This window comes from Montipora capricornis, chromosome 2 (assembly GCF_036669925.1).
Source record: "Montipora capricornis isolate CH-2021 chromosome 2, ASM3666992v2, whole genome shotgun sequence".
NCBI classification, from domain to species: domain Eukaryota; kingdom Metazoa; phylum Cnidaria; class Anthozoa; order Scleractinia; family Acroporidae; genus Montipora; species Montipora capricornis.
This window is the reverse complement of record NC_090884.1, coordinates 23620083-23636445: the sequence shown is the minus strand read 5'-3', so window position 1 is coordinate 23636445 and position 16363 is coordinate 23620083. Positions and strand designations below refer to the sequence as shown.

The following is a 16363-nucleotide window of genomic DNA, read 5'->3' as shown; positions in this document are numbered from 1 at the left end:
GAAGAATTCTCAAAGAAAGCGAAAGTAAAACGTCTAGAAATGCAGCTACAAGCAATCGAAAGCCAAAGGCTTTAAGCTTCCAAGAAGGCAACCCAGGCACAAATTTGTCTGCCAAAATAAGCTGGAAATTAAGAGAGAGGAACTTAACGGTGAGAAAAAAAAATCGCGTCTTCGTCAAATTTGTCATTTTATCCTTCTAGAAAGGCTTTAATGGCAGCAGTGTTGGCTATTTGATTGTCTCTACCAACTAGGGGCGTTGATAAGGCTACTGTTGTTTAAGGATGACAAATGTAAAAATTCGTAAGGGATTACGATGGAGATATGGCCTATATGGGGATTTGTTCTCTTATCTTTTATCCTCTCTTGCAGAAAACGTAGTCCCTCGCATTTCCCTGAAGTACCACCAAACCGTAGTTACAAGGAATAACAAGCCGTACGAAAGAAAGTTGTTTATATTTAATTTTACAGTCTTATAGACCTTTCACCGACCTTTCATCTGTAGAGGCAATCTCCAGATCTGACAGGAGGTAATTGGAACCTAAATAAGATTAGAATGTTAAGGACAGTGAGAGAACATGACAAACATCCCAGCCATTACTTTTGGAAAAAAAATTGCTGTTGAGAAATTCCTTAACACTTGTTGATTTTTCCCGCTTTCAGACTCGTGCATATCAAAAACAATGACCAAAACCTGGTGGTGATAAGGGAACCAAAACGCAAATGGAAATCGTCATCTCCTTTCAGGTGGTTTCCTGATTTGGAAAAGCTTTGCTTGTCTTCAGTAAATGGTAAACGCCTAAAGTCTTTACCTTTGTGAGTCAAAAATTAAACTGACTTTGCAAGTCACACGCAAGTAACTTTCCACCAAACGTATTGAACATCCATTGGGCGAAAGCTATTGCTTTCCGTGTAAACTGATTCTCCTGGCCATCACCAATCTCCAGTCCATCATTTTTCATGAATTTCTGCCAGGTGCCCTCTATTTTGGGTTCAATGGTTTCACTTAAAGGAAACTGTCCCTCCATCTTTGCAAATACGGATGGTAAAACCCTAACAAGAAAAGATAATTTTACATTATGGATATAAGTGAGGTTGATGCTGCGTGCTGCAGCTGCTTGTGTATTTCTTGAAAAAAAGTCAAGCGTTGAAACTTTTCTACCTTCATGAGAGTGAATGGCAATCAAGTATGGTCATTCAAATTATTCCTTGGGAAGGGACAGCCCCTTGCACATAAGCCGATGCCATTCATGGTTGTAAGCGCGAGTGCAGTTCTGTAAAGAACCGTTGTTGTACACAATATATATGAACTTTTCGGCAACCTAAGCAAAGTTATCTGGTGCAGTGGCAGTGGGAATTAAAAGTTACCGGATTTCTTCTTCATAATCAGCTATCTGTGGGCACAAAATATTATGGTGCTCGCAAAGGGCATTTGCTACAGCTGATATCTAGTAGACCTGCAGAGCAAATTAACAGGGGAAAACAAACCACAAGTCTTACTATAATGTGTACCTAAGACAAACATTCTCGTGAACAGTTCTAGCTGTCCACTCTCAAGAGGAGTGTGATAAATGGAAATGGAAATTGACAGATCCTTTGGCTGACTTCAGTTACGTTATATAAAAGTTTTACAAGGATTTGATCCATTTACAAAAACTTTTCATAGCGTTTTGAAAAAAACAAGAGTCTATGACTTGGCATATGCCTTTTAAAATTACTAACGCTTTGTTTTTTCGCTTGAGGCTATGGACTGTAGTCGCACGGCATCACGGCGCAATCACCCAAACGTTTGAATCGAAATTTACAAACTCAATCCATATCGATTGAACGCGATACAGTTCGGCAATCGAACAGCGAGTTTCAGAGGAGACTTCTTAATAACATTAAATTATGCCGTACGTACATTTCAGTATATAAACAGGATTTCACGTAACCGAGAGCCATAATAGGTCCTATTATGGCTCTTGGTGTAACTGAATGCATGCTACACCCTTGCCGTATGGCATATTTTTAACAACTGAAGAATTTCATAGGTATCATTTGCCTTCTTTAACTGAAGCGCACACCTTACGTAAGTAACACAGGTCGAGGTGTCGGTTCTTACGGGAGGTTTCACTGTGTTATGTTAACAGATTGCTTCTTGCATTCCACGTCAATGGCATCTATTTCTTCGGTGATCGGGGTTTTATATATTTGTCTCACCTATCTGTCCCTCTATCTTTTGTTGTTTCAAAACGTTTTTTGTGCCCAACTCTAGGCACTTATTGGGTGCGATACAGGAGGCCTTAAAAGCATTCTGGAACGTTCCGGAGCTGAAGGGTTCTGCTGGGTAGCCTTTCACATCTAGAACACAGTGTAGAGGTCCTTCCGTCTCGATGGAACCCCAACCACTTGTGATTTTAAAAGCTGTTATCGCGACTGGGAATTCTGCAGAGTGAAGGAAGACAAACAGCAGCAGTAAATATATCACAATTTCAAGAAATAGATAATGGTGCCTGTAAATCTAGCCTCGTTTGTTCAAACGTTGGATAACGCTATCCACAGGACAAATCACTATCCAGCAAATAAGTGTTGGGAAAGCTAATTGCACTATCCACTGGATAGATATTTAACCCGCGGATAGCGCTATCCAGCCTTTGCACAACCGGGGCCTGATGTATACATGGGGTCTGGGAGTATTCGACAGTTCATGTGAATACTTCCAAACTCAATCCAGTTTGTTTCCTGTGACCGATTTTTCTAAACCCTGGTTAAACCCCCTTACAGTCGTGGCTCCAACTTGTTTTCAGAGGTGCAGAAAACAGTTGACTCTCAAATATGTCCTGTACCAAACTGATTTTAATGGTACCAATTGTCATTTTAATCATCCAATCAACAAATGTCGACCCCAAAAGAAGCAACGAGTACCCACATCACTTTTATGTGGGAGTCCCCTATAACAGGGGACAGGGGGAGGGGGGGAGGGTCGTTAAATAAACCTCGCAACTAAGAACTGGCGATTAACCTACCGTACAAGAATAAACTTGACAAATAGTTTACTATGGGTTACTATTATACGATTTGATATACCAATGATAAATTACAGCCTGAAATTAAACCAACAAACGGGGTTTATATTAAAATAATCAATGGTTGCTTTCCCTACCAGTTAACTTGGTAGCCAGAAGAGCAATAGACTTGCCAAGATTTAGCACAGATTAACAGTAATGTGCTCGGAACTTGTTGCATGAGTCCCCTCAGTTGCACTCTTCGCCTAATGTCAATTGCACGTTTGCTCAGTGCTATTGACGATACAACTGGAATGGGAGGAATGGCTACTGAAGCCCCAGGCGGTAGCAAGCAACGTGTAGCCTGCTCATTATCGTCTACTGGCAACTCCCGACTTTTATTAATGCTGCCTTCTTCATGTTCTTCTTCTTCGGAGTCCTTCAACAAATGTCAATTAAATTGACAATTAAACTGAGTATCAGTTAAAATTGAAACTTACACAGCGCATGACAAAAGATGTGACACTTAAATTTACCAGAAACTTCAGTTACACAGACTGTTTACAGAATTCAGGGGCTCTGAACTATTTGCACATACGATCGATTCCCGGAGTGAATACGACTGATTCCAAAACACTTTGGATTATGCAACCTTAGCAAATCATATGACATTCTCTGTGTTGGATCGGGAAAGCCAAAAACTTGGTACAGTCGCTTTGACATCAATCATCACCGAAGGCTTCATAAGGAAAATATGAATCGAACGGAAATGAAAAATCGCTTTTCAAATGCGTTTCCATACCATTTCAAATCCAGCTTTCCAGTAAAAGTAGAATTGTTTTCTTGAAATATGACTGTACTTAGACAATCTTGGTCCTCGCAAAGTCTTCAGCATGTAAAAATCGTATACTCCAATCGCCTGCTCTCTTGTAAGGCCTAGAAAGTGCCTCAGGAAGGCATCTTCCAGGACATTTAGTGTAAGGCCTGAGACGCAGCCATCGTTGCCACCCAAAGATACCTGTCAAGAGATGGGCACATTTACATTTCCAATCCCACACACTGAGCAATTATCCACTAAACAATGCTTCCGTCGGGGACAAAATATATGTTCCTTTCATGCTAGCACTCCGATGGGCTATTTCTTTCTCTATTAGTTTCTTTGTTCAGGGGCAACAAACGAGCAAATTAAGCAAAAAAACCTTTGAGGGATATTTCTAGGCTCCTCGTCGTGTTTAAAGACTGTTTAAAGAGTTGTTTTGATCAGCTAGAAAAATTTGAGAAGTGCCCGAAAAGTTTAGGGAATGAAATCTTCATTTCAGAAATAGCTAGCTGAACGTTAACTTCAAATAACTTCTCTGCGAACTATTTGCTTACCCTAAAATGCTAGGTGACCTTTTTAAGAGCCAAAAATTGCAAAAATATCCCTTCCGAAAATCTAAGGGACTATTTTCTCCTGGATTTCCCTGTTTGCGAATCTTTTAGGTGATGGTTTAGCTAGGAAGGCAGCAGCTTTTTGTCAATGCATTATCCGAAAGTCTCAGAAGGACTAGACTCTCCCGAACAGATATCTCACCGAAGTTTCTTGTTGGGTGCCTCTGTTTGCTTAGATGTTATAATATCAAAACAATTTCATGCGAGTGATCTTGATGTTGTTATTAACCAAAGTCTGGAATTTGAATCAAGAGAAGATCGAAACAGTGTGTTATTGTAGAAGAAAATATGTTTGAATTCATACTAATTATTACTTGTTGATATAACGAATAACGATTTATGTATAGGTTCTTGCACATTATCATAGACTAACACCAAGTTTAATCAAACCGAATAGTTTTGTATGACTACTCACAAATTCTTTCCCCCCATTTGACGAAAATTTTCACAAACGCAGTCACGTGGAAGTCACGCAAGTTGAAACATAAAATCTCCAACCATTCATTAGATTAAGTCAAGAAATTAAGATATTGTAGAAGAGTAATAAATAAACAAAATGCCAAAGTTTCAGGGCTGTGCGATATCCCATACTCGAGTTATTCGGCAAAATGTACCACTCAAAATTACAGAGTTTAGTATGGACGCGCCACGATGGAGTCCCTCTGAGAGGCTCCAATATGGCAGCCGGAAACGAGTGAAAACATCTGGAATTTACTTTGGCTATCTCAAAGGCTTTCTTCTCTCTTTTGAGCTTGCAAACATTGACATAGACGCTTCTCTTGCGATGTTGGTTTTCAGACCTCTAAAAAACACGCTGAATCGATGTTCTCATGTATGTGACATGCTTGTGAGCAGACATCTTTATGTCACGCAGAGTGAGAAAATCTAAAATTCAAACTGCTCTATTTTTAAAACAAAGCACGCTTCCGAGCTGAAAACATGTAAGCAGATACGTTTCTAAAAGTTTTTTACGTGATGAAGCTAAGAATGGAAAAGTCTCTTTACTTTTGAATTTTAGTTTTTTTATGACGTCACGTGACAACCAGGAATAAAAGAACCTGAAAGATTTGTCTATCCAATAACTCACTTTGGGGATGCTTTTCTTCGGCCCGCGTTTCGTCTAGGACCACCACGCCTGCCATACGTTACTTTCTTCATCAGCCCTACCTGCAGTTGACAATGACCGTTGTGTTTCATATTTGCCGCTGTTAACTGAATTTTGCAACATAACTGACATCGTACGTAATATTAAAAAATATATATTTAATTTCATCATAGTTAATCTAATTCTTCAATTACGATGAAATGAAGACAATTTTGAAATACGGTGTCAGTTCCAATGAACAATTTAGTTAAGAAAGCCATTATCGTCGATTGTATGAGCAAAACAATTTACATATTCATAGAGTTGTGTGTTTCCTTACCTTGGCTGACGGCTTGGTTCCCTTCTTGAACTCTGGCAACTAAAAAAACATACTAGGTCATGATATGTCGCTTTAATTGTATTAAACGAGAACGATGCTAGCATTAGGATTCTCCAGAAACAAGCCGACTGACAAAAGGATGGGATTTAATATTTCCGTTGTAATAGACGGATGTTACCGAAAGAACCGTTGCTAGGTGTAACTATTTCCAGTTACTTAAGTAAATACATACATAACATAATAAGCTGTTGTTTAAAATACAACTAGCCGATAAAAAGAAGCAATTTTTAAGTCCATGATCAGCACGTAAACAGAGTCAAAGGAATCAGTACATCATGAGCATCACTCAGTGTACGATTTAAAAGCGCCATACCTTGTGATGGAATATCTCATTTTTCACTCAAACACACTAATGCTTGTTAAAGCAAACTTAAAACCACCCAACCCCTCCCCCCCTATATTCACCCCTCTTACTTTAACCAATCACTGCCTGCGTTAGAGCCGACACTTCACATTGTTAGGGCAAGCCAGCGTGAAAAGATGGCTGATCCCCCCACTGAATGCACCTACGCTACATAGGTATGTTCTCTCAATGTAGGACAGATATTTATAACAGTTTCCAACATGGAATTTTTAGACGCAAAATATTTGTACAGTGTAGAGTTCACATTACCATTACTTTCTGAGGGCTGTAGGCTGGACGTGGTTATAACTGACGAAAAAACAAAAAACAAAAAACAAAAAAAAAAAGTGTTGTGGAGTAGAACATTAGCCTCCTACGCACACATTCCTTTGGCATATTGCGTGACGAGCCAAAAGAATGTCTGCGTAGCAGGCCAGTAGAACATCTACAGTCAGTTAGGTATGGCTGAGGGAGAGAAACCTGGTTATCCAAAATTACAAAGAAATCACTACAATGTTTTTTTTAGTGTGGTAATTTGGCATACAGTACATAGTCAGACATTCATTAATCCCTTCCTTCGTTCGTCCGTTAACATTAGTAAAACGTCCAAAACAAACAGACAAACAATCAATCAAACAAAAAAATAACCAAACAGAAAACCAAAATGATAGCAATCAATACCTTGGCCAATGAGTATTTCAATGGCCGTCCCTAGGGGTCTGTGACAAATCATTTGTTGTTCTGGACACTAACAAACTCGACAATCTACGATGATTTGTAGACGGAGCTTGAGGTCGTCGCAGGATACCCAACCCCTTATGTTCAAAACTTATGTTTGAAAAATGCAATATCGCGCAACAGTACTCAAGGATATACGTAAAAAGTTATTAAAAAATAAAAAATGAAAAAATGATAGTCTGAAATATCTTGCATCTGCCACCAATTTGCCTGCAGTACTCACCCCGGTGCACAGCCACAATTGCGGCATTCGCCTGCAATATCAATTTCGGGCCATAGGCAACCTGTGCAGATTAGCAAAATTGTCATAAACCGAGTTTTAAGAACAATTTTAAAGTGTCGACGAGAGAAAGAGGAAAACCATTGACTAGTCTACATATTCATTTAAGTCTTGTATTCGAGGGGACTATGAATACAAGGACATTTGGGACGCAGCTATTGGTGAAGTTTTTGACTGTGAGGTAGGTTTAATTCCACTTTGTGATACAGTTCAAGATTAGCAGATGGCAAAGATAAAAGCAAAGACCATGTTTGGTCATGTTTTCAAGCCAAATTATCTTGTATTTTGTCAATAAAAAACTTTATTTCATCGTCAGCCACGTGCCACACTGCTGGAGAACGGACTAAACGTAATATACATGGCACATTTAAAATATACAAATGCCGTTTTTTCTAGATATTTTGAGAAGGGACATCTGGAGCCAGGGTGCCTGGCAAGCGTCACATGCCGATGAAGCGACGCCTTGCAACAACAATACAAAATAGCGCCTTTTGTAGGCTTACTGTAATGAAAAGAAGTGTCAATTAATTGGGTTGATGGCTCGTTATCTGTTATTTTAATATCTCAGCCGCTTTTCTCACGGTCAACAGCTAATCAAATACATCTTAACACCCGTTGCTGTGTTTAGCAGAATTAAAGTCTTAGATCAACAAGAACGATTTTGGCATGAAGGGTACAAAACAGACATAAGTCCGCACAAACGAAAATTAGTCCAGAGACAAGAAGGCAAATAATATATGTTATAACTCCCAAATGCTTGATTTTGTTGCTGAACTTCCAGTGTCTCTCCGGTTATTTTGCATGATATAGTCTTTCTATGGGGGAAATTGGTGTCAGAATACTTTCATGGTGTGGTGTAATGTTGAGTAATTATTTTGGCTTAGTGGTCCAGTGGTCTAAAAGCAGAGGTTAAATCTTGCATTTGTCCGAAATAAATAAGACTCCTGTTGCAGAAAAAAGTAGTATTCCTTACAGTAGTTGATACTTTGCTGTAGTACTTTACAATTTCTGTTTCATTTTTCGTCGGCAACATCCGTTTACAGTATTTTTCGTTGGCAATGTCTCCTTTTCATTATACTTTTTTTTTTGTGCAAACAGTATACCAAAAATGTGTCGAATGAACAACTGACCGATGAGCAAATTACTCTACTATCGCGTGGTCTGAAGTTCATCCCTCACCCGTGACAAAAGAAAACCTTATCAGGCGCCAACTTCTGCGGATTTCAATCTATTTGCAAGAAAAATGCGACTACAATACATTTTTCACAGAGAAGAAAGCGAACTCATCCTTTCCACGTTAAGTCGGACTGGAAACCACCAGTCCAGCCATCAGTAGCTCTGGAAACCTGCCTAGAGGAGGTCAAATTTGAGCTCGCAAGTACTGAAAAAACCAAAAGATAATAGTGCCAAGCTCTCAAAGAGCTATCACGTAACAAAAGCATTATTCTCAAGAAATCAGATAAGGGCAGCACAACCGTATTGATGAGCAGACAAGACAAACTTAACGAGGGTCAAGTTCTTTCTCAGTTGCAACACCAGGGACCTTTGATCTTACTTGTTTGATGAAGATATTCATCTAGTTTTTCAGGTTCCTAGTGCAGACGACTTGGGCTGGCCCATGGACATGAAATGTTTTATGGTTCATCACATGAATAATGTATCTGTCATCTCCTTTGTAACCTCGTTGAAATTCTTTCACAGTCATATTTGACAGTACTCCCTCCCGGTTTGCATTGTCAATTGAGATTTCCACCAGAAGAAAGTGAGTCTGAGTAATCTCAATGTTACGTGCTCCACTCAACTTTCCCAGCAAAATGACAGCATCCCTGGCAGCTTGGCTTTTTTGAAACTGATCAATTTTTTCAGGTGTAGCAAGTTCCACTCTGTCTTTTTCCATCTTTTCCCACTTTCTCTTTAGGCTAGATCTGTTGTAGGAGTTGAGTAACCACCTCGGTAGATGCATCATATTTCTCTTCAGCATACTTCACAAATTTGCTCAGAATTAGGGTCAATCAAAAAGCGACATAACTCTTTTGTCAGCATCAATCAGAGATAAAATGTTCTTTATCTGTGACACATCTTGTTTTGCAGTTTTCTCATCTTTTTTCCCTCCATCAGGTGATTGTAACCATTTGGCAAGCAAGACTATCACTTCAGGGTCAGTACTCTCAATGCTATCCGCATCATTGCCTGTAGATGAAGTCTCAGTTTGTTCAAAACTTTCCAATCTGCTCTCTTCATCTTCATCATTTCTTACACTCTCCGCCATATCAGGCATATTGGGGCCAAAGCCAAAGCTCCAAAGTGCTTGCTAAAACAACACGGTAACTTTAATTCCATGGTTCATTAACTAAAGCGGTTGCTAAAAGGAAACAAACACAAATACGTTATTGCAATGAGCTAAGTAAACAGAAATCGACAAGGAATTATAAACGACGAAATAAACGAAACGATGAGTGGAAATGATACTTACAAACGTTGTATGGCTTTAAAAACGGAACAAACTAAACCGAGAGACGATAAACTTATAACAAAATAATGCTGATTCTCCGAAGTACAAAATGAGAATGAATTTTTAAGCAAAGCGGCGAATTTATACTAATGAACTAAACAAAGGCAAAATTATGCAGGGAAAAACTAACAGAATAATGATTACGAAAACGACATATAAGCGTGAAAGAAAGTAATTTTAAAAACAAAGGCGAACAAAATATTCATTCAAAAATGCGGCAGCAACATCTGGCTCCCCTAAGAGTTTCTAGCTTCCGAAAAAACTCTTACAGACTGAAGCTTTAAAAGAAAGCAAAATACACAAAGTTTCAGTTATGTCACTAAAGGCTCCTCTGGCTGGGATTTTAAACCCTGGTCTTCGGGCGTTTTTTCAAGGATTAGGACAAGCTTGTGGACAGGACGATCTAGTGTTGTTGTTCCCGTGGTGACTCTGACGGAACGCACGTTTCCTTCTGCATCGGGATAGGTGTCGACTATTCGGGCCATAGGCCAATCGTTTCGTGCGGCTCGATCATCTGCAATGAGGACCAGGTCTCCCTTTTCGAAGTTCCTTCTTGGGCGATTCCATTTCACTCTTTGCTGCAGACATTGAACATACTCCTTTCTCCATCTTGACCAGAATACATTGGCAAGGTATTGGACTCTTCTCCATCTTTTGCGCAAATAAACATCTTCTTTCTGGAAGTTGCCAGGTGGGGGTAACACAACCTTGGATTTCATCGTCAAGATGTGATTGGGGGTCAATGGATCCAAATCGTCAGGATCACAGGAAGATGTGGTTAGGGGTCTGCTGTTTACAATACACTCTACTTCCGTCATTAAGGTTCGAAAGGATTCGTCGTCAAGACCGCTGCCATGTTCACGCATTAACGCAGTGAGAATTGAGCGTACAGAACGGATTTGGCGCTCCCACACGCCACCCATGTGGGAAGCAGAGGGAGGATTTCACTTCCATTGTACCCAATCAGCCTTGAACTCTCTGCATAAGCCGTTATCCATCTCTTCTAGAACTCTTCGTAATTCTTTCTCTGCCCCAACGAGATTTGTACCCTGATCAGATCTGATCTCACGCACTGGCCCCCTTCTTGCAACAAAGCGTCGTAAAGCATTCAGAAAGGAATCAGTTTTTAGCGAGTTCGCAGTCTCGATGTGCACGGCCCGACTTGATAAGCAGGTAAACAACGCACCGTAACGCTTCGTTTCCTTGCGTCCTTCTTTGATAAAAAAGGGCCAAAGTAATCGACGCCACAATACGTAAATGGAGAGGCTGGTGTTAATCTTTCTTTGGGAAGATCGGCCATCTTTTGTTCACTGATTACACCACGAAGCCGGCGACACGTCACGGACTTTGAGATGAAGTGCCTTACAACGGAATTGGCGTTGATGATCCAATACTTGCTCCTAAGCGCGCCCAAGGTGATGCTTCGACCGGAATGGCCAACCCTTTCATGTGCGTCACGAATGACGAGATTCACCACGAAACTCTTCTTTGGGAGGATAACCGGGTGTTTGAAATCATCTGGAAACACTCGTGATTTGCCAAGTCTCCCCCCAACACGCAGCAAGCCATTCTTGTCTAGAACAGGATCAAGTTGGTACAATGTGCTAGATTTCTTGATTTCTGCTTTTCTGGCTCTTGAAAAATCACGACTCTCTTTACAATGCTCTCGCTGGATCTTCCGTAAGGCTTCAAGCTCCCTAGGAAACGCACTATATTGTACCAGTCGGAGAATGGTTTTCTCTGCGCACTGCATTTCTTCAACCGTGAATGATTCGTGACTCGTGTCTTTAATGGCTGCATTTCTCGTTCTGTGTGCTTTGTCTGTCAGCGGTAACTGCTTGTGGGTTAATAATTGCTTGAGGCGAAGTATCCATGCGATGCATCTCTTCATGCGATGCCAGTTACTGAAACGCGCAAGCCTCGTCAGGATGTCTGCCTTTTCGTCGACAACAGTAGTTAGCACTTGAACTTTCTTGACATCAGGATCATTGTTGAGGACGCTATTCAGGACACAAGGAGGCTCGGGCCATTCACTCTCGGACAACCATAAGAAATCGGGGCCTTTGATCCAACGTTGCTGATCAGATAATTGATAACCATTCAGACCACGCGATGCGTCATCAGCCGGGTTGTTCTTGGATTCAACATACCTCCACTGAGCGGGATCTGTTTGATCTCTGATACTTTGCATGCGATTTGCTACAAACACGTGGAAACGCTTCACTTCGTTTCGTATGTACTTCAATACGGTCGTGCTATCGGTCCAATAGGTTTCACTATCAACGGGATCATCTAGCTCTCTGGAAACCATTCCACCTATTTGAACAGAGATAGTCGCGGCTGTAAGCTCGAAATGCGGAATTGTCATGGCTTTAAGTGGGGCTAGGCGGGACTTGCCCATCAGAAATGAACAGTGGATGTTACCCTTGTCGTTTTCAGTCCGTAGATATGTCACTTGGCCATAACCAATGGCACTTGCGTCTGAGAAATGGTGGATTTGCCTTGAAACAACAGAGCCGAAACCATCAGGCTTGACACAACGGTCCATTGAGAAGTGCTCCAATGCAGACAACTGACTTCTCCAATTCTCCCAACGTATGCAAAACTCATCGTCAATCTCATCATCCCAGTCTAACTTCGTACGGCACAGATCTTGCAAAATTTTCTTTCCGCTCAACAAAAAAGGCGCAGCCATCCCTAGTGGGTCAAAAATAGAACAGATGGTGGAAAGAATACCTCGGCGAGTGAGTGGCTTGTCCTTGAGGATGACTCGAAACCCAAACGTGTCTGATTCGACAGCCCACTGTACCCCAAGGGCTCTTTCAACTGGTAGAAAATTACTGCTCAGGTCCAAAGCTCTCAATCCTTGGGCACGTAAGTCCTCTGGCACGCTCTCCAACACCCTTCTTCTGTTGCTGACAATCTTCGATAGGTTGAAGCCTCCATGAGCACATGCGGAGCGTACACCACGTATTCTCTGAATAGCCTCTTCTTCTGACTCTTCCGAGCGTAGACAGTCATCTACATAAAAATTCTTCCTCAATACCTCAGCTGTTTCGGAACCAATGAATTCTTCTGCATCATCTGCAGCTTGTCTTAAAGCGAAATTGGAAGAACTGGGGGAGGACACAGCTCCAAACAGGTGCACATTCATCTGATATTCTGCGAGATCTCTGTCGAGGCTACCACTCGGCCACCAAAAGAATCTGAGAAAATCTCTTTGTTTATCGGGTACTCGAACCTGGTGAAACATGGCATCAATATCACCCATAAAGGCGATTGGTTGCTGACGAAATCTTGACAACACGCTAACTAAGCAACTGGTCAGGTCTGGCCCTTTGAGTAATTGGTCATTTAGAGACGTCCCTCCAAATCTGGCACTGCAATCAAAGACAACCCTGATCTTGTTTGGTTTCCTAGGATTGTAGACACCATGATGAGGTATATACCACAGTTGACCTGACTTGGCGGGAGCTCGATCTTCTGGCACCTTTCTAGCAAATCCCTTACGGATGATGTCATTCATAAAATTAACGTAGTCTTCGTAAAATTTGCTGTTTCTTGTAAACTTTCTTTTCAGCCAGCATGCTCTTTGCAACACCTGCTCTCTGTTGTCCGGAAAACACACATCGTCAGAGCGGAAGGGTAGAGGTATCTCGTAGTGGTTGTCATCTGTGCGTCGAATGCCTTGATGGACAATCTTAAGAAATTTCTTGTCTTCTTGTCAGTACTGTCGTTTTTTCTCGTCAAATCTTTTGTGGAAGTCTAGTTCGAACATCTTGTTCAAAGCCAGTGGCGGAATAATTTCCTTAACTTTGTCCTCTATTGCAAAATGATGGCAGGGAGCTTCTCTGATCCTACTTCAAAGGCAGCTATTCTATTGCAGTCGACTTTCTGCTGCTCTGTGTTGGTCATGTGCAGTGGCCCAACTATTGTCCATCCCACAAAAGTCTTTGACGCATAGGGACCACCGTTTGCACTCGCTAGGATGTCCATAGGTTCAAGGGCCTTTGGACAGTTTGATCCAATGAGAAGACCGACTTTCGCACCGTGGAGCTTAGAGGGCATAAATTCAGCTATCCGGTTGAAATGTTTCCACCGACGAGTGAGTTCAGGCGACTGCACGTCTGCACTTCGATCGAGGAAACGTCTTCTTTGGTGTATGTCTTAGGCAAAGTGATGGCATTTTCACCATTCAGATCCGTAACGGTCAAACCATTTAAAACCTTAGCGTCATGTAACTAAGTACCGTTCACAGTTCTCACCATCAGCTTCGTGTCGGCACCTTTAACATCCAAGCAGGCAGCTACGTCTTCATTTCCGGCGGCTTTTAGTCTGACAGGGACTATAGGTACGGCAGTTACTGGATTCCCTATGCCAACAACACTACAAACGGCCTCCTCAGTTTCAGCATGAGAAGTAGTTACCACATCGACTGATTGCTCGTTCGAGGGATTCTGATTCTTGATTGTTGGCTGATTAGGACGAAAGTTGTCATTGTGAAGTCCAGTAGGATGGCGTCTATCACACGTTTCACAAGTTCTTCTCTGGGCACACCCATTTGACCTATGACCACCACCGTAGCACGCGAAGCACAGCTTTCTCCTTTAGAAACTCTCTCCTTTCTTGTAAGGACTTCTTTAAGTACTCTTTACAGTCATCAAGATCATGACTCTTCCCACACATCTCACACAAGTTTTTAGGGTCACACCTTTCGTTCTTGGGTGCAGTAACTACTGTCGTTGCGTGACTAGAAACATGGCTTGTCGTGCGGGAACAGTCTCTGTATGTTCTCAGCTTGTTTGCATTCCTACCCTTGTTGAAGCGATCGGGGCGTTCTGACACATCCAAACGACTTAGCGCTTCTCGTGACATAATTTGCACATCCAACTATTTGTGGAAATTTCTGTTAGAACGTGACTTTCGGGAAGCAATTCTACTTCTAGACGATAAATTGTTGTCAGCGTCTTCAGTAGCATACAGACTTTTGTACTCAGCTACGCTCTCGTCGAAAAAAAAGGAAATCAGCCACCGCAAGTAAATAGGTCAACTGGAATGTCAGTTTCGTGAAAGCGAGTGCAAATTTTTGGTGGAAAACGCGGAGTTACAACAGCACGTCGACAGTCTACAATCAAAGCTTGTTTAGTGAGTAAACTTCAAGAACAGGTAATCCGTAACTCGTGATGAATTAATTTAAATCACCCGAAAACCTGTTTGCCCGGAACCGTGGATCTGAAGAACGTTGAGAAATACGTATTGGCTCGTCTGCTGCTTTAGGCTCGGCAGTAGATTTATAGAACAAAAATTACATGCCAATTAGACGATAACAGGTGTCTATATTCGGTGTTTGAAATCGACTTTTACTAAGGCCCGAACGGGTTTTCGTTTGAAACGACCAGATTCACTTGTTGTCTGAAAATGGTTGCAGAAAATCACATACTATGAATCACTGGATGCTCTTTACAGTTCCATAAAAGAAATCTAATGTTTCTGAGATAACAGTTAAAATCCCACGGTCTTATGTTCTGCTCTACGTAGGAATTTGTCAGGTTAGCCAGGTTTTTGGGTGTTCCCTTGGGCGTTCGCATATGAACCTTCTCTTCATAAAGATATTCAAAACATATTTTAAAACTCACCAAAGCGTAGCAAAAATGTCCTGAGCGTTTAATTCAATTTGTTAATACCACTCACCAGTCTATGAAGTACACAAATAATTGAACTGCCTGGCCACACGTGAACAAGACTAAGAAGTAACCGACTGAAACAACTCAACCAGTACAATGCCGGTTTCATGAAATTTGATTTTTTGTTTTCCAGCTTTTGCGACAGTGAGAAATATTTTTCTCTGACCAATATCTTGGCATGAAAAAAAAAAAAAAACTAAAACCCTTCTTTTGAAATATTTTTAATATTTTCATCCTTGCCTTGAATGGATTATTAACATGGCAACTGGTCACTTTCCCATCAGCGAGTCTTGCAACCACAAAACAAACTGTCCAAGATACTAGCCATACCATGTATTACCCATTCCATGTACACAAGACAAACTACCAGCATGTTCGTTGGTGAAGAAACTCCCTGGTGGTTTCGTGACTGGTAAGCACTTACATTGAAATTGAGAATTCTTGTCACCTGTTTAAGGGCAGACCTAAAAATGTGTAGTTCCAAAGACACATACCTCTCCCAAGGATGTTTTCAATCTGTTTAATGAAATTTCCAGTTTACCTTTCTGCTGTGAAACCCCCTCCCCCTCAGAATTTTCAATGTCTGACCATCACTGGTTTGGTTATGAGTTCTGTGGCAGAGGTATATTATATTTTTTGCAACACTGATCTACATTCCAATTGTGATATCTTGGAATAATTTGATAAACAGGTATAATCTTGTTACTTAGTTCATTCTTCTGTTAGGAAAACTGAATAGTATTTCCCTGAAAATATCTGAAAGTAGCCTAACATTTATGTTACCTACAGGTATTTATGAATCTTGTCAAAAAGAAGACTGGGCAGAGTAATTCAGGCTTCATCTATGCAAACCTATCAAGTTAATGCCAGTTTCCCAGCCAGAAACCGGAAGTTCATCTGCATTTTC

General features: G+C 41.1%; 2 protein-coding genes and 1 pseudogene across 2 annotated transcripts; 1 reads left to right on the top strand and 2 right to left on the bottom strand.

Annotated features, from left to right (window-relative positions):
* Positions 1 to 10083: 10083 nt before the first annotated feature.
* LOC138036445 (uncharacterized) lies at positions 10084 to 10695 on the bottom strand. Its single transcript, XM_068882717.1, has one exon. It carries the CDS (start codon positions 10693 to 10695, stop codon positions 10084 to 10086), a length of 612 nt encoding a protein of 203 aa, XP_068738818.1.
* Positions 10696 to 10898: 203 nt separating this feature from the next.
* Positions 10899 to 14647, bottom strand: LOC138036429 (uncharacterized). The gene is made up of 3 exons (XM_068882716.1): positions 14360 to 14647; positions 14022 to 14247; positions 10899 to 13459 (listed from the first exon to the last, which is right to left on the bottom strand). Exons 1-3 carry the CDS (start codon positions 14645 to 14647, stop codon positions 10899 to 10901), a joined length of 3075 nt encoding a protein of 1024 aa, XP_068738817.1.
* A 1592-nt stretch (positions 14648 to 16239) lies between these two features.
* Positions 16240 to 16363, top strand: part of LOC138036415 (uncharacterized) — a 3526-nt pseudogene continuing 3402 nt past the window's right edge.